This window comes from Bidens hawaiensis, unplaced genomic scaffold (genome assembly GCF_021521415.1).
Source record: "Bidens hawaiensis isolate Kalapana, Puna unplaced genomic scaffold, B.hawaiensis_p1.1 tig00022003_1, whole genome shotgun sequence".
Lineage (NCBI taxonomy): Eukaryota > Viridiplantae > Streptophyta > Magnoliopsida > Asterales > Asteraceae > Bidens > Bidens hawaiensis.
The window spans coordinates 53,371-79,027 of NW_027493410.1; the positions used below are offsets into that span (position 1 = coordinate 53,371).

A 25,657-nucleotide genomic window follows, 5' to 3' on the forward strand; every position below is an offset into this window, starting at 1 on the left:
ATGAAGTCATTTGACCAAAGCACCAAGTTTTTGTTTGGTGTGGGCAATGTACAATTACACGCATCTAAAACAACACTAATTTCTGTTCAAGCCGGATACAGGTAACCATCACCTAAAGACGTACCTCGTATAGTTACGATTATTTCACTTTATTTAGTAAAATATCCACAGTTGTTGTTTAAACTTACAGCGAAAGATCGAGCAGCGGGAATGCATTTGTTGGCGGTTTTGTTCTCGGAGGATTAATTGTGGGTACACTTGGTTGTGTGTATGCACCTCAGGTTAAACCTTTTGATGTTCGATAGCTTTTTATGCAATTTGCTCTTAATTAAACTATAATGTTGATTTAAACCAGATTAGTAAGGCACTAGCTGGAGCTGACAAAAAAGAATTACTCAGGAAATTGCCTGCTTTTATTTATGATGAAGAAAAGGCTTTGGAGGTACACAACAATCTTGAATTTTTAAGAATTTTAGTTGTTTGAAGGAGTTAACTTATTTGATATTGTTGTTTTTATTTTAGAAAACACGCAAAAAACTGACTGAAAAAATAGCCCAACTAAATGAAGCTATAGATGATGTTTCTTCTCAGCTAAAATCAGATGATGAGAATTCAAACGATAACGGTGCCGTTGTTTCTGAAACGTCCAAATCCGTTGCTTGAAAGTATTTTGTGTTTTGATCATCAAAAAGTTTATTTTTCAATAATATTTTACTATGTTTTATGTTGTGATATTGACTTCAAAAACACATTTGAAGATATGCGATGTTTTACACTTATACATGTAATGCTTTTGTGTGTTTGTTACGAGGGAAAATAATTTGATGTGAATTGTACCTTTGTTCACATGCGGCATAACACTTCATACACCTGGATGTCACGTGGACATGCTATATGGTTAGTTTTTAATGTTTAAGAAACTGTGTGATTGATTATGATACCTTTAACTTGCGGTGCAAACTAGTCTCGTTTTGATTTATGAGAGCTGGAGCATGGCTCGTTTCAAGCTCTTTTTACAAATCTCGAGCTTGGCAGCTCGTTTATTATTTATTAAACAATTTATATTTATATATTTTGAGAAAAACTTAACGAGCCTAAGCTCCACTTTAGCTCGTGTGCAGTACCTTAAATGAGCCAAAGTTCGGCCTGAACTTAGCTGTGAACTGTAAATTAATACCCAAAAGTCCAAAAGAGTTAAAACTTAAAAATGCATTAGGCTCGTTAAGGCTTGACGAGCCTAAACGATCTTCCTATATGAAGAGACGTGGATCGACTTGCTGGTAGACGATCTACTTTCCTCGGGTGTGATTAGGTTATTTCACCGATGGTTTCTCTTGGATCTGGGTTCTTCCACCTACAAAATGAACAACACCGTCAACTTACCCCTCAGAAAGGGACAGAGGGGTCCTCTTTGGGGTAACCCTCCGGTGTGAGAATAAGTATTTGTGGGAGAAGATAATAATATGTGAGAGTAAGGAATTTGGAGTATATTGCTTAATAGCTGAATCCTCTGTAATTGGATGTGATTGTATGTTGTTACTGACTGTAACTGTCTGTGATTGAATGTAGTTGAATATGATTGAATGTCTCTCTTTGTGGAGTTGATGCTGTATTTATAGTGCTAGGGTTTCCACTGATTGGGCTCAGCCTTGTTGGCCTCCTCCAATTGCTCTGCGTCACGTGTCCTCTGGGACACCTGGTGCTTTCTCATTGGTTATAATCACGTGGTAGCACATGGGTTATGCTGAGTTGTCCACCTTTCATTTGGCAGCTGTCAACATCAGCATATTCTTATTCCTTAAAAAGATACATTCTTGAAGGTTGTCTGACGTGCACAATCAAGGTTGCCCTAATCCTGATTTGGATAAGGACGAGGTTGATTATGTGCATGTGTGATATGCGCCAATCCTGAGGATGCGCGAGGTCTTCTCTTTATTCTCACGCGCAGATGTTTCATGCGCAGATGTGATATGCACGAGCATGTGATATGCGCCGCGCGCTGATGCGCCACGCGCATACGTGATATGCGTGAGCATGTGTGATGCCTGGGCATCTGTGGTGCCTGGGCATATGATGCCTGAGCATGTGTGGTGCCTGGGCATATGATGCCTGAGCATGTGATGCATGAGCATATGTGATATGCGCCATGCGCATAGGTTTTGGCTTTGTGACTTCTTAATGTCTTGATTTCAAGCCTCTTGTCTATATCTTGTGGGTTGACCCGCCTTGCTCGGTGTTGAGGCGGGTACATACCTCTTCAAGCCCCCCCAGTCTAATGTGTGTCTTGTCTCGCGCGAGCGAGGTAAGACAGATGTTAGACTAAATAGTTTGCTCTTTTAGTAGGGGTTGTCTTTTTATTCTTATTATTCATCGTTGCGCGAAATTCTATCCTTTTAGTTGTAAACGAATTGTCCCTGTACGTGGTTGGTTGTTGCTGACGTGGGTCAGTGATGTAGACGTGTCAGACCTTTCGTGTGCTCGAGGTGCTACAGTTGCCTTTCGTGTCCCCTCACATGCTGTCAGGGACACGTGTCGCGCTCGCGTTGGTCCGTTCCTGCGAGTGGTGGCGCGTGAACTCTGGCAGCAGCTGTAAAGTTTCTTTTCGTGTCCCCTCACACAGTGTCAGGGACACGTGTCGCGCTCGCGTTGGCTTACACGTGCGAGTGGGGGCGCCTGAAGTCCGATCAGCACCAATTTTTCTCTCTCCTGGGCATATAAAAGCCAGCCCTTAGATTTTTTTTATCCTTCATCTTCTTGTTTATTCTTCTGAGCTCTTTTCTTTCTTTCTTTCTATTCCGATTACTTGTCTTCTGCTTCCAGGTCTCTGTTCTTCAGATCATTCTTTGTTCGTTGTCACAGTTGTATGTCTGATAGCTCAGACAACACAATCTCCCCCATCCATTGCCGTAGAAAATCGTTAGTAATGTCTACATTGAAGAAGACCGGCAAGGGGAAGAAGGCTGCTGAGGTCTCATCGGAGGAGGTAGGGAGGACCAAGGCCGTGAAGAGGTGGAATGAAATCCCCTGCAAATTGAGGCAGGCCGATCTTGACAGTCTCATCGCCTCTCAGGGTTTTCTCCCTGTGTTTGGCTGCATGTTGCCTGGGGCCGGGCAAACGGCGGCGGACCCGCCTGCCGGCTATATATCCCTTTATAGCCATTTTTTCACCCACTGCAACCTTCGTCTCCCGATGACAAGGTTTGTGGGTGCACTGCTTAAGTTTTATGGGATTCATATATCCCAAGTCCATCCGTTTGGACTTGTGCGCATGACTCACTTTGAGTTCATGTGCAAATCCCAGCGCGAGGAGCCCACCCCTCGGCGCTTTCAGTTTTTTTACAAGCCCAAGATCCAAGATTCTTGGTTCTCATTTATTCCTCGCAGTCAGAAGGTGAAGTGCTCCACTGTTTCATTCAAGAGCCTTCATGACTGGTCTGAGAGATTTTTCTATATAAGGGCTGGTGTGATCCCCATCCGCATGACCATGCGCGCGATTTCTTCTGCGCCTGCGGATGTGGGTGTCCTCAAGAACCCAACTGGCGCCTGGGTTAATAAGTTGACCGCTGAACCATCCCCCGCCAAGAACATTTGTGAGGAGGCGCTGGTGGGGGTTGGTATGAGTAGGAGGTGGGCGGACAGCGCGACTGAGCCCGTTATCCAAGTCGACGGCTTGTGTAAGTTTATCTCATTGCTTTACTTCTGCGCGAACATAATTCTTTTTGCTGATATCATTTGACTTGTTTTTTGCAGTCACCAAGGAGTATATCCACGCCGCATATGATGAGCATATGGAGGGTGGCTCCGTCGCGCTCGGCGCTGGGGAGGTTGGTTTCCCCGATCGCTTTGATGACATGTTCATCCCTGTTGATCTGGGATTTGTCTTCGACAGCGATGCGCCTGGTAATCCTTTGTACTTATGCATTTTCCCTTATAATACCAAATTTTGCTAACAATTCTGTTGCGTGTATTGTAGATGCGCTCGAAAACTACGAGCTGGAGCTCGCGGAAGAGGAGGAGGAGGAGGAGGAGGAGGAGGCGCCCCAACTAAAGCGTAAAGCTAAGGGGAAAACTGGCGCAGGGGCCAGTAAGAAACAGAAGAAAGATGTTGCCCCTGTTGTTCAGGATCCTCCTACTCAGGCGGGGGGATTTGGGAAAACCCAGGAGTTTACCACCAAGGTTTCCTTGTCTTCCCTGCCTCAAAAAGTAGGCAGACCTCCTGTCCACCTGAGGTATGGTGCCACTACCTCCTCCCTTCGCGCGGCGGAAAAGGGGAGCGGTGTTGCTCCTTCGACAGGTATACTTTGCTTATCCTTTGCTTTTTATGATTCTATGAGCGCGATTCTGATAGAATCACTAATGAATCTTTGCTCACTCAAATGTTTGTAGAGCCGGCGACAGCGCAACAAGATGCCGACGCTGCGCCGGAGGTCGCGTCGAAGTCCCCTGTTTTACCCTCAAAGAAGGGTAGAATGGACTTCATGGCGATGTTTGCTTCGCGGACGGAGTTGCGCCAAGGTACGTATTGCGCTCTTATTTTCTGACTTTCTTTTAGATCAAGTCATGAACCATTTCTTTTTGTTGATTTTTTCATTGAAGCCGTAGCTGGTGTACAAGCTGCTGGCGGCACTCCTGGCGCCGGTTCCAGCACCGTTGGCTCTGCTCCTGCTCCTGCAAGCGATGAATCTCCCCTCATCGGGATTACTAAGGAGCAGGAGGCCGTTTTGCGCGCCGACCTGGCGGCGTCGAGACCTCCCTCACCTCCTCCTGCGCACAGCCCTCCTCGCGAGACCGATTTTGGCTCTAGGTCGCAGGAGAAAAGGCCTGTTTCCGAGGAGGATGAGGAGTTTGAAGTTGAAGACTCCGACCGCGGTCGCGCCAGTCCTGCTGCGCCACGAGGCTTCGCGGCGGAGCCTTCTCGTGGGGCTGGCGCTGACTTTTCTGCTTCATCCCCGCAGGTATTTGTTCTTTCTTTGCTCCGCTGCGCGGACTTGCATCTTAATGTTTTGATGACTTAGATAATTACTTTGTTTTTGCAGGAAGCCGATCACATTTACCGCCCGAGATGGACTATTACTGAAGACAGCACATTTCAGTCCATGGGTGTGTGTGCGGAATTCTGGGCTCATGCTGTGCCTCCATCTGAAAGGAGGTTCCAGGAGGACCGCGCTCGCGACGACTTGCTCAACGATCATATGTCTGCTGGGTCTGCCTTCTTTGCTGCCTCCCAAGAGCTTCGCTCTGATTACGTAAAAGTACGTGATGCTCTTGCGGAAGCCAAGCAAGAGGCTAAGGTGTCTGCTTGGCATCTTTCTGATGCTCGCGAGAGAGCTGAGAAGCTCCAAGCAGAGCTCAGTGAGAACAGAGCAAGTGCCAACAGCGCCTTCGTGAAGCGCGGTCATGAGCTTCAGGCTGCGCGGGATAAGCTGCAGGCGGCGGAGGCGGACGCGGCCAAGTACGCGCGCAGAGCGCGCGACTTGGAGCTGGAGGCGGAGGCGCGTGACCAGGCTCTTGTCCAGTCTATCACTGAAAAATCATCACTGGAGAGTGAGGTTGCGCGCCTGAAGAAGGAACTGGCGTCCGCGCAGGCCGAGAAGGATGAAGCCTTGGCGATGGCAGCGTCTAGCCAGGAAGCACTTGATTCTGCGCAGGCGGAAAAAGAAGAAACCTTGGCGGCAGCAGCGTCCGACAAAGAGGAGCTGAAAAAGACTAAGGAAACTGTTGAGTTATTAAACTCTCAGGTTCCTGCCCTCGAGACGTCTGTTGCTGGCCTCGCGCAGGATCGCCATTGGCTAATCTCACAGGGCATGACTCGTTGCGCTTACGCGATGAAATACTCAGACGAGTTTCAGGCCCTTGTGATGGATTGCAACGCTGCCGCGCGCTTGGTTGGTCGAGCTGAAGGGTTTACGGATGGCTATGAATATGGGATGTTGAAGAAGAACCCATCCGAATACCCTTATCAGAGCGACGCTGCCTGCGCGGACATGGTCGCGATGGGGGAGAAGTATTTGAATACTCCCATTCCCATCCTTGGGCAGGTACTTTAACTTTAATGAGATTACTTTGATTTATTTTCCAAGTATTTTTGTACTCATATTTTTCCTTATGATTTGCAGATATCCGCGCTTGCTGACCAGCCCGATCTCGGCGCGCTTAAGAAGTTACTTGACGAATGCGAGGGGGCTGGCGGCGGCGATGATGGCGCGGGGAATACTGCTCCTGCTAGCGGCTCTGGCGTGGCCAAAGGATCCGCTCCTGACACTGTTGTGCTAGAAGACTCCATTCAAGATGAACAACTTGACTATGGTCAGTTTGGAGATGATGAGGAGCAGGCTGCGCCAGATGCTGAGGGCGATGATGAGGATGATGAAGAGGCTGATGTCAACGTGGAGACTTGAGAAGCCCTTCATGTTTTTTATTTTTATTTGTAGTTTGTATCTCATCTTGTAAACTTGTAAATTTCAATGCTTTGTGTTAGGACCGATCGGGAGACAGTTTCCCAACGATTCTCGGGGGCAACGTGTTAGAGTGCGGAATCCTACTAACACGGCGACTCGGTGGTAATCAACGACACAAACGGTAGCAATTCCTAGGATGATATGACGACCAGGTGCGGAGGAAAGGACCGAAGGGGTTGACGGGCAGAGAGGATTTCCGGGGAACAGGTCGGCTGTGTATGTGTGTTATGTGTGCTCTCTTTTCTGAAAATCCCTAAGTAACGTTTATATATCGAAGACTCATTCGATCGGATGAGTCTCTCATTCGATCGAGTGAAGCTTTGTTCGATCGAATGAGCCTGGTTCGATCGAATCAACCTTTTGTTCGATCGAACCAGTTTTCGTTTGACATTTACAATACGTTAACTAGGTTTCACTATCTTTAGTCTCACGCCGACCTACCCTGATAGAACTGGGGACATATATATGACATTTCATGTCCTAACAAACTCCCCCTTGGAGCCAGTTCTATTTATGTTTTAACCAATCGAGATTTCTTGCTCGACTGCAACTCCCCCTTGGAGTTATCTCTCCCTCTCTGTCCTCAAAGCTAGTGGTGCCCTCATTGCATCCACCAAACTCCTGTCTTCATGGAGTTATCTCACGATCCAATGGTGCAGTCCGTCAGACTTACCATAGGTTCCACATATCATGAGATGCTGTCAAATGGAATATAAGATTAACATTTAAGCACAGTTGTAGTAGATTATCAAACATGAAAGTAAAGCATAATCTAGCACAATATTCCAAAGTATATTAAAATCACTCCAAAAACAATTACAACCAGAAGATAAAACTTTGAATTACAAAGAAACCAAATAAACAAAACATATAACAATTAATCACTGGTTCCCTGTGTATATTTCTTCTGTTGTTCCTTCCAGTTAGATCCTGCATGTATGTCATAGGCAAAACAGATCCTAATGACATTTCTGTACTTTAGCGCTTGCTCCATGTCATCGGGGGCATAAAGAATTTCTGTCTTGTATAGAGTAAAAACATCCTCCCTTGACAAGTTGGTGAGCCACATAGGATCAAAAATGCGGATTGTGCTCCAATTACCATTGTCGTTGAGCACTATAACTGCTTCATGTAGTCTTCCGTCGTAGTACCAATGCCTGAACGATTTGTAGAAGTCCTGCTTCATCTTTCGTAGCGGAATCTTCTTCATTGTAAGTGGTGGCATGTACTTCAAAATGACTTTCGGCCTGTTGGTGATCGGATCGATCTCCTTTTTACTTGTATAACGCTTTGGCCTTTGCGGTGTAATCAATCTCCATTTTGAGTTGTATTCCTTTCGTAATACACTCTGATAGTACGATGCGAATGGAGATGAGCTTGCGTATAGCATGTCCAGGTAATTAAGACGATTAAGATCGTAAGTTGGAAGAGTCTTCAAGTCTGTGATTCGTTGATAGTACTCAACCCCCTTTTCCCTTTTGACAGCTACGCAGTTCAGGTCTTTCAGACACGCCCAAGCTAGGATTTCTCCAGAGGTTCTCCGACCCTTAGTATCATATGACTTTGTGTGAGGAATGGTCGGTTTCGCTTGGCGTTTAGACCTGATCTTTTCAAGAATAGCATTGAACGCTTTCTTGCATTCTTCTGTTTTGTCTTTAAATTCGGCTTGATCGGCTTCAGACGGCTGTTTCATAGCATTTGACCTTTCGTCAGCCTTCTTCTGCACTTCCTCCTCGTTTACGTTTTGAAAGAAGCTTGATGAGTTGGGAATATCGTCAGTTTGCGACGTGTAGTATTCAGGATATTCTTCCCTTGTCAAGTCTTCTATTTCGACATCTTCGAAGTGAGGAGGATCGACTTGTGTCGGATCAGCGGCCGTCGGTGATGGTGAGTCGGTTGAAGCAGCTGCAGCAGATGTGGATTCTGTTGAAGGCAAGGCCAGAACTTTGCCTGTTTCTTCGTTTGAAAACTCGAACATTTGCTCTAGCTCTTCTTCCGTGAAGTTGTGCGAAATCTCACCTTCTTCCAAGTCTCCACTTGAGAAGATTTGCTGTTCATCTGGGTTGTCCAAGAGATACGTGAAAAACTCCGCTGCTGTTTTTGACTGCAGCGGTTGGACATTTGATGTATCAGCATCACCTGCTTGATTAATAATCACAACACAGTAACAAAAAAAATTTTTTTTAAATAAACATATGTAATATCATAAACGTTAAGTACAAAACAATTACATATGACAATGGAATATAAATAAGGATTACAAGATTTAAACATTAAAATCCTCACTACATTCACTCAAAAATCACTCAGTTACCTTCACCTTCATCATCATCTGAGTTCAGCTCGTCGGTGTCCACATCAACATTAGCTGGACCTTCCAGACGAAGAACGTCTCCTTTAAGCTCAGTCACCTTAGCTTCAAGGTTTCTGTTTGACTCCACAAGGCTTTTATTGGACTCTACCAGGCTTTGATTTGACTCTTTGAGCTCTGTGATAGCAGATCCCTGTTCAGCAACAGTAGCAGTGAGCTGAGTGTTCTCAATCTTCAACCTGTCGTTGTCAGCTTGAAGTTGAACCATTTGTTCATCTCTGATTCTGTTATGCTCTTCCTGCTGTGTCCTGAACATGAACATCTGCATCATCGCCTTGTGCAGGTCGGCAATTTCAGAAGCGACCTTGGGAGGGAGGGAGATCTCCTGTTGAGGTTGAGGAGGAGGTGGCGGTGCGGACTGAGGTGTTGGAGGAGGAGCTTGTTGTGCTGGAGGAGCAGTAGAAGAGGTCCCAACTGATGGTAACATTGCGGGACGAGGTTGGCTGGGAAATAAATTCCTGTACTTTCGAGTAACCTTCCTCTTTTGTCTCTTCGCCGGCCTTTCTTCACCTGTCGGTTGATCAGCAGGCTGCTCCTCAAACACTACTTCTTCACCGGTTTCCAAATCTTCAACATTTAAGTAGGTATCAACTTCCTTCTCTGCATCAGTCCTGGTGTCCTCAGGGACTACTTCGTCTTCAGTGTCTGATTCATCACTGGTTTTCTGATACGGAAGGTCCTCGACATCTGAGTCACTTGAGGTGTTCCTCCACTTCCTCTTTGGTGGAGCCTGATAAAATGGATTCGCCACATGCCCAAAACAACGTTTGTGTGGGGGCCTTGTTGGACGATCCTTGTACGACTTGAGACGGTTCAAAGTCTCATTCTTCATGTGGTCTAGCTTTACCACATCTCCGTCATTCTCTTTCAACAGCCCCGGTGCCTGGTCATCAACTATCATCTGCACAAACCTCGGGTACCGTAGAAACTTCTCACCCGCCCCTTGTTTTATGGTGATGTTTTCCACCATGTGACTGAATGTCATTTGAGAGAAATTGAAGGGGCGGTTCATCACGAGTGCTGCCACGGTGAATTGCATGCTCTCCCTTATCTTATCAAAACTTGTACGTTGAGGACCCAGACAGTGCATCACCACGTGCGCCAGATATTTGAATTCTGGGTACAAATTTGCTTTGAGAAGCAGACCGGCATTGAGATCGCCGTCATACTTCATGCGTGCGAAACATCCTCTCGTTGCTGCAGGATGTAATGTGGTCGGGTCAGAGTCTGTATCTGCAAACCCGCAGACATCTCTAAGAATCTGGGCAGAAACAACAATTTGATGCCCTCGGACTGTGGAGCGTATCACCGACGGCTCGACGGACTTGTCGTGCGTGGCGTTTCTCCAAAACTCCTGTTGAACCGACATTATCGGCTCAACGATCCTTGAGATAGGAATGAAGATCCTTGACCTCTTTAAAAACTTAATCATCTGCGCAAAGTCCTTGCCGTGACTTGATTTTTCATCTAAAAATGCCACAATGTTGTGTTTGATCGACGTTTTGTACGGAGCAATAACCTGTGCAGCTTCAGCCATTGAATCTGTATACATAGACATGTTAAAACAGACAGATATCTAAAAGACTGAATTTGTTAAAAATTTTTTTTTTTTTTTTTTTTTTTTTTTTTTTTTTTTTTTTTTTTTTTTTTTTTTTAAACTTCTGGACTGGTTCGATCGAATTATAAAGGATTCGATCGAATGAACTAATCATCCGATCGAGTGAGACATATATTCGATCGATTTAGACTGGTTCGATCGAATGGACTCATTCGATTCCTTCAACCAGAACCCAGATTTCAACGAGACCCGAATCGGTTTTTCGACCGATTAACCACAATCAACATGTGCGAAACATTGAAAGATGTTGTTTACATGTTTTCCAATGACCCTCATGACCCGAAAACTAAAAAAAACTCAGTTTTATTGTCGGGACCGTTTCCGACACCAAAAACGGCCCGAAAACCTATCGAAACGCGGACGAAAATCAATAAAACTTACATTTTTGAAATCTACGCGAAAAAGTGAATAAACTGGTCGGATCAAAAAGAGGTTTTAGCACGATCGATTTTGAGAGGGAAATTTCAAATTCTTTTCGGATGAAAATGTCCGATCGAATGACTTCTGCTATTTATACAGATTTTTTTGACTCATCCGATCGAATAAACTTGTTCGCTTGACTCATCCGATCGAATGAGACACACTATTCGATCGGATGGATTTCTTCCCTCAAACTGATTTTTCACAATAACTTATCCGATCGATTTGGCACATTCGATTGACTGACTCGATCGAATGGCTACATGTTCGATCGAATGAGGAAAAGTTTTAGAAAAATTTGACTTTTAAACTTCTTATTCCCCGTCATCGATCACGGTGCTTTTGAACCTGCAAGAAAACTTAAACTTTTGACATTTGGTTAGTTAGCATAGAAATTTTCCGATTTTGTGAGCTCAGTTCCTGTAGAACATAAAGATCATAAAACGTTAGTAAACACACAGAAAATATCAGGTCCAACCAACTTCGGTTTTATTGCAACTTCTTCCTTCTCTCATTACACACTTGGTTGCGCAGATAAACGTTTAGCAACCTGCATGAGTTTTTCTTTCATTCCTACACACTGAATAAACATTTAGTAGGAACAGACAGGAATCAGACTACCTGTCACAATGATTTCTCATCGACTTTCAAACATTAAGAATAAAATAAAATAACCAAAAATAAAATCTTAATTATTTATTTACAGGGAGGGACAGGGATCAGACTACCTGTCACAATGATTTCTCATCGACATTAAAGCAGAATAAAATTAAAGAAAAATTAATTCAAATTAAAAATGTTTTTGAATTTTTGTCTTGTTTCTTTTTATAATATTCAAACTGAAATAAACATCTGTACAAAAATTTAAAACACATTATTTTTGGTTGAGAAGGATCTATAATAAGAAATCATACAGACGTATATGACTATCTACTGAGACTTTTTGAGATTTTTTTTTTTTTTTAATATACGAAGTTGAACAAGACATAATGAATATTCTTTTTGTGAGAAAGATCCGAACAGGAATCATACTAATTAAGTGACTGTCACATAGATCCGTGTTGAGCTGTATTATGACATAAAGAAACAGGTTATGAGCATGAAAATAACTTAAAATGGTTTTCATCGTTTCTGTGATACGAGTTAGGTTCAATTATGTCTCAAAATTTAAGTGAATAACAACTCAGAGATTATGATGCCTCCTATCTATTCTCAAAGCGTATTTGGCTTTCCCCAAGTCACCCCGAATTGACTTTGACCCATAGTGTCTGATTAAGGTTGTAAGTGTCTTCATCTGCTTCCCGTTTTCTTTCTTACTCCATGATTGAGAAGTCTTGACATTGTTAACTCTAGAATGTTTCAATAACTCATAAAGAATCATTTTTTTTTTTTTTTTTTTTTTTTTTTTTTTTTTTTTTTTTTTGTGAATGTTACATAGACTTCAGAGTAGTAAAACAATTGCAAGTCCCGAATCTGGATCACTGCAGTTTCTTCATGCACTATCTTTACGGGAATCAGAACACTTATGGGCTCGTGTATGACTGGGTAATCGCTTTTCTGCCTATCATTCGGAAAGATATATATGAAGACAAACAAAACTCTTAAGGAGTTTCCACGTAAAATCGAGTAGATTTAGTTTGTATCACATCTACTTTTACGCACCATAAAAAGCTACCATGACACACAATGACTGTTCTAAAGCCTTTTAAGCCTAATAACTTCACTAGTTAAGCACACAGAATCAGTATATCTATCATTTTCCAAGGTTGGATCAATTTCTCATTTTCTGAATATAAATGAATGTCTTTAAAAAAACGTTTAAATTATTTCGCCCCGATCAAGTCAAAGTCTTCAGGTAAACGGCTATCCTGAAGATCCAATGGATCAACTGGACCGACCACATACGAGTATGTGTCCTTCTAACTAAGTATAACCGACTATTTTTCAGCGAAAGAATAAAAACCATCAAAACCCGCCCCGATCACTTTCAGTCATCTGGTTAATGGCTATCCTCATAATCTACTAGTAGAAATAAGGACCAAAACACATCCGAAAATGTGTCCATCAAACTGAGGTAACCGACATAATTTTAAGCGATAGTGATGTATAAAAATTTAATATAAGAAAAATGAAAATAAGCTGTACAGAAATAGCAAATCTTTTTGATGTCTCAGTATGATAGCGTCTGTGTACTATCACCTTTCTTGTAACAAGATCAACTTCTCAAAATTTTGAAAAATTTTTTAATGTTTTTGGGTTTTTGTATTTTATATTGTTTTTGGTTTTTCTTGAACCTTTTCTCCCCCTAGAATTTATAAAAAACAAAATCTTTTTGGATTTTTTTTTTTTAAATTTTTAAGAAAAGAAAAATGAAAACAATTTAAATGATATCTTCAGGAACATCATCTGATATACGTTTAACGCCGTTGATCTCTAGTAAATATAAAAACCGTGGTTTATCAAATGCTTTAGTGAAGAGATCAGCGCGTTGTTCCTGAGTGGGGATTTTTATCACATCGATTAACTTCTTTTCGTAGCAGTCACGAAGGAAGTGATATCGAATTTCGATGTGCTTCGTTTTGCTAAAATGAACCGGATTTTTGGTAATTGAAATTGCAGCAGAATTATCAATATATATGGGAGTAGTAGAGCATTCAATACCGTAGTCACGCATTTGTTGCTGAATCCAAATAACTTGAGAACAGCAACTGGCAGCCGCAATATATTCCGCCTCAGCTGTTGAAGTGGAGACTGACGTCTGCTTTTTGCATTGCCACGTTACTAAACGACTTCCAAAGAACTGACATCCTGCTGTTGTTGATTTGTAATCGAGTTTACAACCACCATAATCCGAATCACTATACGCATGAAGATCAAAGTTGTCATCATAAGGATACCAAAGACCCCAATCTGGAGTACCCTTCAGATAACGCAAAATTCTTTTGACTGCAATCAGATGGGAGACCTTCGGCTTTGACTGGTAACGTGCACAGAGACACGTAGCAAACATTATGTCTGGCCGAGAAGCAGTCAGGTACATTAGAGATCCGATGATCCCTCTATAGTGAGTTGGATTGATCAATTCACCCTTCTCGTCAGGATTAATCCCGTGATTAACCTCTAAAGGAGTTCTCTGTGAAGAAGAACTCAACATCTCAAACCGTTTCAAGATGTCATTGACGTATTTTGTCTGGTGAATGAAGATACCGGAATCTTTTTGATCAACTTGAAGTCCTAAGAAGAACTTCATCTCACCCATGGAGCTCATTTCAAATTTTTCTTTCATCACTTGTTCGAACTCCTTACAAAGTGTTTTATTCGTGGACCCGAAGATGATGTCGTCCACGTACACTTGTACCATAATTAGATCTCCTTCTTTTTCTTTTGTGAATAGCGTGCAGTCAATGGTTCCCCTTCTAAACCCGTTGTTCAGAAGGTGTTTGGATAGTTCTTTATACCAAGCTCTCGGGGCTTGGTGAAGACCGTACAAAGCCTTGTTGAGCAGATAGGCTTTGTCCTTGTGATATGGGTCTTCAAAACCTGGAGGTTGTGCCACATATACGGTCTCTTCGATGTGACCGTACAAAAAGGCACTCTTGACGTCCATCTGATATACTTTGAATTTCTTGAAAGATGCATACGCCAAGAACATCCGGATTGCCTCCAAACGAGCAACCGGAGCATATACCTCATTGTAGTCTAGGCCTTCGATTTGCCTAAACCCTTGGACCACCAGCCGGGCTTTGTTGCGAACAATCACTCCACGATCGTCACGTTTACATTTTAGTACCCACTTAGTGCCAATTTTCTTCTGACCTTTGGGGAGATCCACCAGCTTCCACACACCAAGTCTTTTAAACTGCAATAATTCCTCTTGCATGGCTGTGACCCAGTTGGGATCTTTCAGCGCATCGGTGGTGCTGTGTGGTTCTTCTTGTGCTAAGAAGCATTCATGGGCATTAAGAGCAACTAATCCTGACTCCATCATTTCTGTGTAGAGACCAAAATTCAGCTGTCGACGAGTTTTGACACCCTGTTGAATGTCCCCTATAATGTTGTCTTGTGGATGATCACGTTCAGTCCTAACAACCGGATTGTCAGGAACGACAACATTTTGTTCCAAGTTAGTTAAGTTCGGCTCAGGAACTGGAGCGGTTTGTTCCATGTTGTTTGTGTTCAGCTCAGGAACTGGAGCGATTTGTGGTGCTGCCTCTGAAGTAGACGTTAGAGGCGGATCTGTGATAGACACATCTTGATTTGACGAGGACGGTTGTGAAATAACATGTGTCGGTGCCGGTCGTACAAAGTCTGTTGGTGTTTCATCTTCAGATTCGGAATCAGATGACTCAAGAACTTGTTCTGTTGACTCTGTGGAAGAAGACGTTGACGGACCAGGATGAGATGAGCGTTGCTGTGATTCATCAGGAGGTGCATTTTGCGCCTCATACATCATTTGAATAGCAACATCATTCAGATTGAATGACTTGACCCATTTGTCAAAGTCAAACAACCAGTCTTCACCTGTCCCTTTGGCTGGTTCTGTGTAGCGTTGAACATCGACGTGGTACCATTCTTCAACCAATTTTGTTGATCGGTTGTAGACCCTTTTGAGAGGAACGCTATAACCCAGAAAGTAACCCTTAATAATCTTCTCCTCGAACTTGTTATCAACTTGCCTTTTGAGTAACGTGCAAAGAGCCCCAAATGGTTCCAGGTGCTCTAAGTTAGGCCTTCGACGTTGAAGAAGCTCGAAACTAGTCTTGCCGTGGCGCTTGACAATGCCAACCCGATTCAGTGTGAAACAGGCGTTGGCAATTGCCTCATTCCAAAACGTGACTGGCAACACTGAGTCAGCTAACATGGTTCTTGCTGTCTCGATTAACGTACGGTTTTTCCTTTCAGCAACCCCGTTCATTTGTGGAACATACGGAGCACTGAATTCTTGAACGATGCCTTTTTCTTTGCAGTAAGTATCAACGTTTGCGTTCTTAAACTCTGTACCGTTATCTGACCGAATTCTTCGAACCTTCAGCTTGTATTGCGACTCAAGAGTCGTGACTAGCAGACTAATACACCCAAAAGTTTCAGACTTCGCTTTTAGGAAAAACACCCATGAGAATCTTGAATATTCATCAGTGACCACTAGACAGTATGAGTGCCCAGCAATACTTTTGACGCTGATTGGGCCAAAAAGATCCATATGTAGAAGTTCCAACGGCATATCAATGGAGTGGAAACTCTTAGACTTGTGGGACCTTTTTCGTTGTTTTCCGGCTTTACACTGAACGCATGAATCAGGGAGATGAAAACTTCTTAGATTGACTCCCTCAACCATTCTATTGTGCACCAGCTTGTTCATGTTCCTGACGTTTATGTGTCCCATCCGTTTATGCCAAATGACAGTATCACGTTCGGATGCCTTGGACACAAAACATGTTGCAGTTGGAGATGATGACCCTGCCTTAGCCATATCCAGAATGTAGAGATCACTCTGGCGTGCGGCTGACATTAGAACTTTGTCTTCAGGAAAGTTGACGTCCTTAGACAAGATGTGGCAGTCTCGTTCATCAAACATTACTTTGAAACCTTTGTCGCAGATTTGACTTATGGACAACAGGTTGTTCTCCAACTCTTTGATGAAATTAACTTTCTCAAACGAAACTCGCCCATTAGACACAATTCCTTGGGCCGTGATAAAACCTCCTTGATTTCCTGCAAAGGAAACTGCACCTCCTTTTATTTGTCTGACATTTGAAAGAAGATTCATGTTTCCAGTCATGTGCCTGGAAGCTCCTGAGTCTATGATCCACATGTTGAATCTTGGATCATATAGAGCAACCTGCACACAAAGACAAAAGGTTTAAATATCATTGGAAACCCAAGCCCTTAAGGTCTTGGGTTTTCCATCTTCATCACGAATGAACAATTCAATCCATTTACCCTCATTAACACTGTTTTCAGATTTGACGTTGTTATCAACAGTGTTAGTTTTCTTTGGTTTCCAAAAGTCAGTCTTCTTCTCAGCATGTTTGAGATAGCTGGTTGAAGACTGAGTTTCACTTGTCGAAGTGGAAACACTTGGATCTGAGGGGTTTGGGAATTGGTGTGGTGAGGTTGGCTGAGGTTTCCGAGGAGAAACCGACCTCGGTGTGTGAAACCGTTCTTGACCTTGAATGTCAATGGTCGGTCTCCTCCTAGGAGGTGACTTGACATACCTCGGATCCGGAGTCGATATGTACTGCTTAGGATCCGTGTACTTATAGCAAAATCTTGCTATATGCCCTACCTCTCCACACGAAAAACAGTAGTTTCTCCCCCTTTGACTTGGTGGAGAGAAATAACTCTGGTTTTGTCTGTTATCATAGTACCCCCTGGATTTGACATTTTGGGGTGGAGTTTGTCTAGGAGGGTGTTTTGGGAAATTATGTTTTTCATTAACGTTACCCTCCTTTACAAACTGGGTACTATGTTCCACATAGACTTTCTCAGATTTAGGATTAAACTTTTTCTTCTGAGAACTTCTTGTTGTTGTTGCCTTTGACTTAGATGGTGGTGGGCCCGATTTAGTTGTAGAACCTAAGTCTGTGGCATCAACATTTTGTTTGGACTCAGGAGCCGGGTCAATGACTTCTTTACCCTTAGACTTAGAAATTTGGTTTGTGTCCTCGGGTATATAATCATTTGATTCATCATCCGGCACAGCTCCTGGTGTGCTTGCAAATTGATTCAGGATCGGGGGTGGGACATTGTTGTATCCCACTCCTTTTTCCTTTTTGCCTCGGAACTCGGGAATAATGTGTTCTAATAAATAAGATGAATTTGAATAACTTTTTAATTTGAAATTTAATGATTCAAAATCAGCTTTCAAGTTTTCCAATTCTTTTTTCAAAACATTATTCTTATTTATGTGAAAATTGATAGAATCTTGTTGATTAAGAACACATATTTCAAGTTCCTTGTTCTGACGCTTAAGGCCATCAATCTTTTCTTTAAAAACAGACTCTTTCTGCTTCCAAGCCTTATTCTGTGCAAGCGCGTCAGTCAGTTCCATTAAAGATCTTGAGGCTGCTTGTTTGTAAGCCTCGAGATCTTCAATTCTCTCTTTTAGAGATTGAATTTCTTGTTCATACAACTCACATTTTAAGCATTTAACATTTACAGATTTAGGAGTTGAAGGGTTAGAACTTACCTTGGCATTTGATGAAGTGTCTGCCATGAACGCGGAGCATAGTTTCCCCGCTCTACCCAAAAACGATGGAGAAGTTACTTTAATTTCTGCTTCTTTGACTTCTTCATCCTTAGCAGTCTCCTTGTGAATTGTTGAACTTTGAGATGTTTGAGGAGTGTTTGACTCGTTCTCATGATCCTCTTTCATCTCCGTAACTACCACTTCAGCCTCTGCATCTACTACTTGAACTTCAGTAGCTGGTTCCTCGACTATATATGCTTCGTTTTTCGAGGAAACCACAGACCCAGAATCTGAGTCTCCATCTAGATCAGCCATATTTATGTTGAAGTTCCAAGTTTCACCCTCATCTCCTTGAACTGCAAGAGCAGTTTCATTGTTGATGTTGTTGGTTGCTGTTGGGTTTTGAGGGACCAGTTGTCTCTCAAGATTGACATTTGCAGCAGCAGCCGTAGGAGTGGATGTTGAAGAAGTGGTTCGGAAAGGGTATTGATGACCTTCCCGTCTGGGCTTCGAACACTCCTTGGCGAAGTGACCAAGTTCACCACAGTTGTAACATTTGACTTTGTTTTTGTCAAAGCCGAACTTGGATTTGTTGTTGATAGTGAGGGCCTGACCGGTTTTCTTTGTCCATTTCTTGGCCCTTCGGAACGCACTGCCAAGTGCCCACATAATATCTATGCGTTCCATGTCGTCTTCATCCAATTGTTCGTAGTCATCGCTGTCCAGATGACTATTTCCCAACTTTCCAGCTACCATCAAACTGTATGACTCTATAATCGTACCCAGAGTTGCCATGTGTTCTTTGGCAACCTCAACAGTTACAGCTCCCAAGCCCTCTGTATTTAACGTTGCTTTTTCCATGGGCTTGGTTCCGGAGTTTGTACTTGCATTACCGGGAGTTGACGGTGGTGGAACAGACGATCTTGTTTCAGTCCCCTTTGAATTCGACACTGAGGAGACGAAAGCAGTCTTGATCGGTGCATGATCATTTACATCTGACAACGGAGATTTTGACATGTATAACGATTTGTCAGGTGTTGATCTTGGCTTTCTTGAGGAGGCTCTCAGTTCAGCATCCTCTTGTCTGATCTCTTTAATGAAATCAGAGAGAAGAATTGTTTCGAGTTGGTGACTACTTCTCATCACCGTTAGAAAGGTGCTCCAACTGGGTGGGAGACCTTGTGCTAGACATCTCACTTTCTCAGTGCCAGTAGTTCTAACGTTGTAGGCCTTGAGCTCAGACATGAGATGATAAAATCTCGACAGCAGTGACTCGATATCTTCTCCTGATTCCGGACCAAACAAATCGAATTCACGCTTTAGTTCCCTAGCGTGAATATCTCTCAGTGAATCCGACCCTTCACATCTTTCAACCAAGGCGTTCCATAGTGTTGACGCTGTAGTGAATTGGTTGAACTGGTGAAACAAATCGCTGGAAAGGGCTTGTGATAGTAGTGAGAAAGCCTTCTTTTCAGCTTCAAATGCTGTCTTCTGTTCATCAGACAGCCTGAAATAGCTTAAAGCTTCACCATCGTCGTTGGTCGGATGAACCCAAGCTGTTTGAACAGCTTCCCATAATCCAGGATTCACACCGGTTATGTGAATCTGGAATCTAGTCTTCCAAGTGTTGAACTCGTTTAACGCCATTAGCTTAGGAGGCTTGTTATAGCTTCCCGATTCCGAGTCACTTTCGAGGATTGACTGGATCCTCTTGGTTGTGCTTGTACTTGAAGACATGTTTGCTTAACTCCGAGAAGACTGAAAAACACTTAAAATTTGCTAAGTGTTGAAAAAACAGTCTGCTGATCGAATGTGTTGTATTCGATCGGATGAGTGGTCTATTCGATCGGGTGTGAGCTGACTCGATCGAATGTCTGTTTGGGTTAAGGTTCTGGTGTTATGAGGCTGATTCGATCGAATGGGAACTTTTTCGATCGAATAGGGTGTTAGGTTCGGTCGGATAAGTATCTGGTTCGAACGAAACGGGTTGTGTATCTTGTTCGATCGATTGGGAACTAGTTCGATCGAATGGGGTTTTGGTTCGGTTCTGATGTTGACTTAGTCGATCGGATGGGTTATTAAGTCGATCGGTTGGGTACTGGTTCGATCGAATGATTGGGACTTATTCGATCGAACGAAGGGAGCGTATGTTGAGGCGGGAAAAGCTGGTTCGGTCAACGTTTAAACTTGTTCGATCGAATAGGAGGGCTATTCGATCGAATGGGTTCCAAAAATAGACTGATTCGATCGGGAAATCTGGATTTTCCAAAATTAGAAGATTTTGACGAAAATTCGGATTTTGAAACAAAAACAAGAAATCTTGACGATCGAGGACCACTTTATGACTATTTTTAAACTTATAACATAAACACAACTTAATTCCAACCCAAAAACGGATCAAAACAACCAAAAACTCGAAGAACACGAAGAACGCGAAGAACGTTCTTGACGAAAACCCGAATTTTAACACGAAATCCTTTGATCAAAAACCAAAATATGACAATATTAACTGTTTTTGACACAAAACCGATGAACACAAGACCAAAAACCAAGATTTTACCGGAAATTTTACGTAAAAATAACGAATTTGACTCTAAAATCGCAGTTTTTACCACGAATCTACCGAGAATCAAGAACCAAAGGCTCTGATACCACTTTGTTAGGACCGATCGGGAGACAGTTTCCCAACGATTCTCGGGGGCAACGTGTTAGAGTGCGGAATCCTACTAACACGGCGACTCGGTGGTAATCAACGACACAAACGGTAGCAATTCCTAGGATGATATGACGACCAGGTGCGGAGGAAAGGACCGAAGGGGTTGACGGGCAGAGAGGATTTCCGGGGAACAGGTCGGCTGTGTATGTGTGTTATGTGTGCTCTCTTTTCTGAAAATCCCTAAGTAACGTTTATATATCGAAGACTCATTCGATCGGATGAGTCTCTCATTCGATCGAGTGAAGCTTTGTTCGATCGAATGAGCCTGGTTCGATCGAATCAACCTTTTGTTCGATCGAACCAGTTTTCGTTTGACATTTACAATACGTTAACTAGGTTTCACTATCTTTAGTCTCACGCCGACCTACCCTGATAGAACTGGGGACATATATATGACATTTCATGTCCTAACACTTTGGAATGAAATTCTGTTTTTCCCTTCTTCGCATCTTGCGCATTCCCCATTCATCTCTTTATATTGAATGTTTGCTTGTTGAATATAAGATATGCTTGCACGTTGGAATAAGAACAAGGTTGTAAGGAATTTATTATACTTAACCCTTGTCATATTGTAAGTGATTTTGCCATATCTTGATTATGTTGACACGTGTCTTGGCGCTTTCATTCTTCCTCTTTTGCGCGACGTTATCGCGCGTTTATGGAATTATGAGTTTTTTAGCCTTTACGTGTCAAATGTGTTACTCAGATATCCATTACAATTTTATGCGCGACCTCGACCTGAGACCTTAGCAACTATGTTTTGACATTTGCTTTGCCTTAGTTGTGTTTAGGTGTTTTATGGTCAGGCTGCGCAGTATGTAGGATGGATGTTGTGAGTGATTTGAGCTAAGGCTCACATTATTGGGATAAGGCCCTGACGTTTTAGAGTTAAGACTCGTTAACGCGTTTGAGCTTGAAGCTCGCGCATGTATGTTTTACTTCGTTTTATTTCGTTTTGATGTCAATACAATGTTATCATATTGCTCAAAATTAATAAAGGGAAGTGTGAAACATGTATGCAAAAGGTAATAGAATTGGGCTAAGGCCCTGACGTTTTAGAGTTAAGACTCCTTAACGCGTTTTGAGCTTGAAGCTCGCGCATGTATGTTTTACTTTGTTTTATTTCGTTTTGATGTCAATACAATGTTATCATATTGCTCAAAATTAATAAAGGGAAATGTGAAACATGTATGCAAAAGGTAATAGAATCCACATTAAGAGAAGATAGCGCGTATCATTATTTATAATGGCTTAAAAAGCCTTGATTACAAACTTGACATCTTTACATGAAACATTTTCTAAGCTGTGTTGCGTTCCATGCGCGCGGTATCTTTTTTCCATTCAAATCTTTTAAAGCGTATGCGCCTTTTCCCAATTCTTCTGAGACTTGATAAGGTCCCTCCCAATTGGGGGACATTTTTCCAGGGGGTATCGCGCGGCTAGCTTCATTGTTTCGAAGGACAAAATCATTTTTCTTGAAGTGGCATTCTTTCACGCGCTGGTTGTAATATATTTCCAGTTTTTTCTTGTATTTGGCTTCACTGATGATAGCCGCCTCTCTGCGCCCTTCAAGTAAGTTGTGATCCAACCTTCTTTCGCGCTCGTTATCAATCTTGCTCATCATGAGCACTCTATGGGATGGGCAGCCAACTTCTGCTGGAATCATTGCCTCTGTTCCATAGGTTAGGCTGAACGGGGATTCGCCATTGCTGGTTTTGCTTAATGTCCTGTGTGCCCACAGGACATTAGGTAGCTCTTCGACCCAAGAATGGGATTCTCCCTCCAACCTTTTCTTCAGCCCATTTAACAAGCTTTGGTTCGCGCATTCCACTTGTCCATTCCCCTGAGGGTGATAAACTGAAGTGAAAATTTGGTTGATGCGCAATTCCTTGAGCCAGCTGGATATCTTCTTGTCAGTGAATTGCTTGCCATTATCGCTCACAATTTCCATGGGCAAGCCAAAACGGCATATGATGTGGCTCCAGATAAACTGCTTCATCACTTCGGCTGTGATTTTTGCTAGTGGCTTGGCTTCAACCCATTTTGTGAAATAGTCTACTGCCACTACCAAAAATTTTACTCGCCCAGGCGCTTGCGGTAGGGGACCCACAATATCGATTGCCCATTTATGGAAAGGCCATGCGGAGGTCACCGGAATCAAGTTGTTCTTTGGCCGCATGGTGTTTGGCGCATAGCTCTGACATGCTTTGCATTTTTGGATCTCTTTTAAAGCGTCCAAGTACATGCCTGGCCAATAGTAGCCTGCGCTCATTGCCTTGGCAACCACCATGCGCGGGCCAGCATGAATTCCACAGATTCCTTCGTGTATCTCTCTGATCACATAGCTTGCTTCCTCAGCATCTAGGCATTTCATGAGCGGCCCAAGATAAGAGCGTCGATATAATGTACCATCAAGCAGTTCATAGTTCTGCGCCTTGTGTCTTATCTTCCTCGCTTGCGCGCGATCATCTGGTACCTTTCCCTCATTCAAGAATTCCATTATTGGAGTTATCCATGATGAAGGGGTTGTATGAGTTACCAGGACAGACTTCGCTACCACCGACGGGTTGCTCATTACTTCTACCCTGACATCTTTGCCAAAGTGATCAAAACTGGTTGATGCCATCTTACTCAGCGCGTCTGCAGATTTGTTTTCACTGCGCGGAATAAGAATGATTCTAAAGCAGTCAAATTGCTCGATGAGCTTTTTCGCCTGCTCTAGATATAGAGGCATGGTGTTCTCCTTGGCATCATAAAGGCCATTGACCTGTGCTGCTACCAAGTATGAATCAACATGGGCCTCTAGCTTTTTAACTCCGAATTTGCGCGCGATGCGCAGCCCAGCCAGCAGGGCTTCATACTCAGCCTCATTGTTGGTGCTCTTGAAGTCCAACCTGATGGCATAAGTATATTCATGATTCTCTGGATCCACCAGCTTGAGACCTGCGCCGGACCCTTCGTTGTTTGAAGCTCCGTCAGTGAACAATCTCCAAACATTTTCTTCATCATTGGCTCGCGGAGAGTCTACCTCGCGCTGAGCCTCTTCAACTCTTCCTTCGGGGATTTCTGCGATGAAATCAGCTAGAACTTGCCCCTTTATTGCTGGACGGGGCTTATAGGCGATCGTGTGCTCGCCTAATTCCAGCGCCCACTTTGTCAGCCTTCCCGAGAGCGCGGGGCGCCGCAAAACTTGCTGGATGTTGTAACCAGTCAGAACTTCAATGGGATGACCATTGAAATATCTATGTAGCTTGCGCGACGTGTGTGTTAGTGATAAAACTAACTTTTCCATGATGGAGTAGCGCGTCTCAGGATCTGTCAGCACCCGACTCACATAGTATATTGGCGTTTGGATTCCCTTGCGATCCACCAATAATACTGCGCCGATGGCGCGCTCTCCTGCTGATAGGTACAACGTCAAAGTTTCACCAGGAAGTGGAGCTGTGAGCGCGGGCAGATTGATCAAACATTCTTTTATCTCCCTGAAAGCTTGCTCGGCCTCAGGAGTCCATTTGAATTGGCTTTTCTTTAAGCAATTCCTCAATGTGTTGACCAATGGGGTAGATTTGCTTGCATGGTTCGCTAGGAACCTGTTGATTGAAACCAATCTACCATTCAGCTTCTGAACTTCTTTCATGGTGGATGGCGAGGGCATGTCAAGGATGGCCTCCACCTTCTCAGGGTTCACCTTGAAACCATCCTTGGTGACCACTACACCTAGAAATTTTCCCACTAGTACGCCGAAAGTGCATTTGCTCGGATTGAGCTTCATGTTAACTTCCTTTAGGCGCCCCAGGGTTTCTTCGATGTCTTTGAGCATTTGCTTTTCCTCCCTGCTCTTGATCACCAAATCATCCACATAGACTTCTAGGTTTCTTCCGATTTGCTCGCTGAAGACGGCATCCATAAGTCTTTGGTAGGTGGCGCCCGCATTCTTCAAACCAAAGGGCATTTTTGTGTAGCAAAAAACACCCTTGTCGGTTCTAAATGCGGTCTTGTCCTCGTCTTGTGGTGCCATTTGAATCTGGTGATAGCCCTTGTAGGCATCCAGGAAACATTTGAGTTTGAATGGCGCCACAGAGTCCACCTTTGCGTCGATGTTTGGGAGGGGGTAACAATCTTTTGGGCACGCTTTGTTGAGGTCCTTGAAGTCAATGCACATCCTCCACGACCCGTTACTTTTCTTTACCATCACAGGATTGGCTACCCATGTCTGGTATCGTATCGGGCGGATGATGTTTGCGCGCAATAGATCCTCAACCTGCTCATTCATGGCCCTCGCCTTCTCATCCCCCATGACTCTCTTCTTTTGAGCAATTGGCTCTACAGACTTGAACGTGTTGAGAGAATGTTGGGCCAGGTCTCGCGGAACCCCAGTCATATCAGAGTGTTGCCACGCGAAGACCGACATATGTGCTGTGAGCAACCTTTTCATTCTCAACCTCGTGTCGTCTGATATCGTAGCGCCAATTGTGATTTTTTGCTCCGGGAATTTTGGGTTGAGAATCCATTCCTCTGGCGCGTTGTCTGCCATTGGAAGTTTCATTCTCCCTTCCCGCGGAGTACTTGTCACTGCACACAAATGATCTCTGTATACAAAAGTTACACCTGTTGGTGTTGGGAACCCCAATGCGCCGTGCGCTGGCGATGGTATGGCGTTGAATTGGGCAATCGTTTCCCTACCCAAGATCATATTGTGGCAAGAAGTGGTGGGCAAGACCAAGAAGTTGACAATTTCGGCTCGCTTGTGTTTCTCATCCCCCATAGTTAGCTCAAATTGTATTTGACCTAGGGGATGAATGATTTCATTTGAAACACCAGAGATTGGTGCATTCACAATTTCAAGCCTTGCTTGGTCTGCCGGATCCAGTTTTCTGAAACATTG

At 43.4% G+C, this 25,657-nt stretch overlaps 1 protein-coding gene across 1 annotated transcript; it reads left to right on the forward strand.

Annotated features, from left to right (window-relative positions):
* LOC143564434 (uncharacterized) lies at positions 1-663 on the forward strand. Its single transcript, XM_077051707.1, has 4 exons — positions 1-101; positions 191-281; positions 356-442; positions 523-663. Exons 1-4 carry the CDS (start codon positions 1-3, stop codon positions 661-663), a joined length of 420 nt encoding a protein of 139 aa, XP_076907822.1.
* Positions 664-25,657: the final 24,994 nt, after the last annotated feature.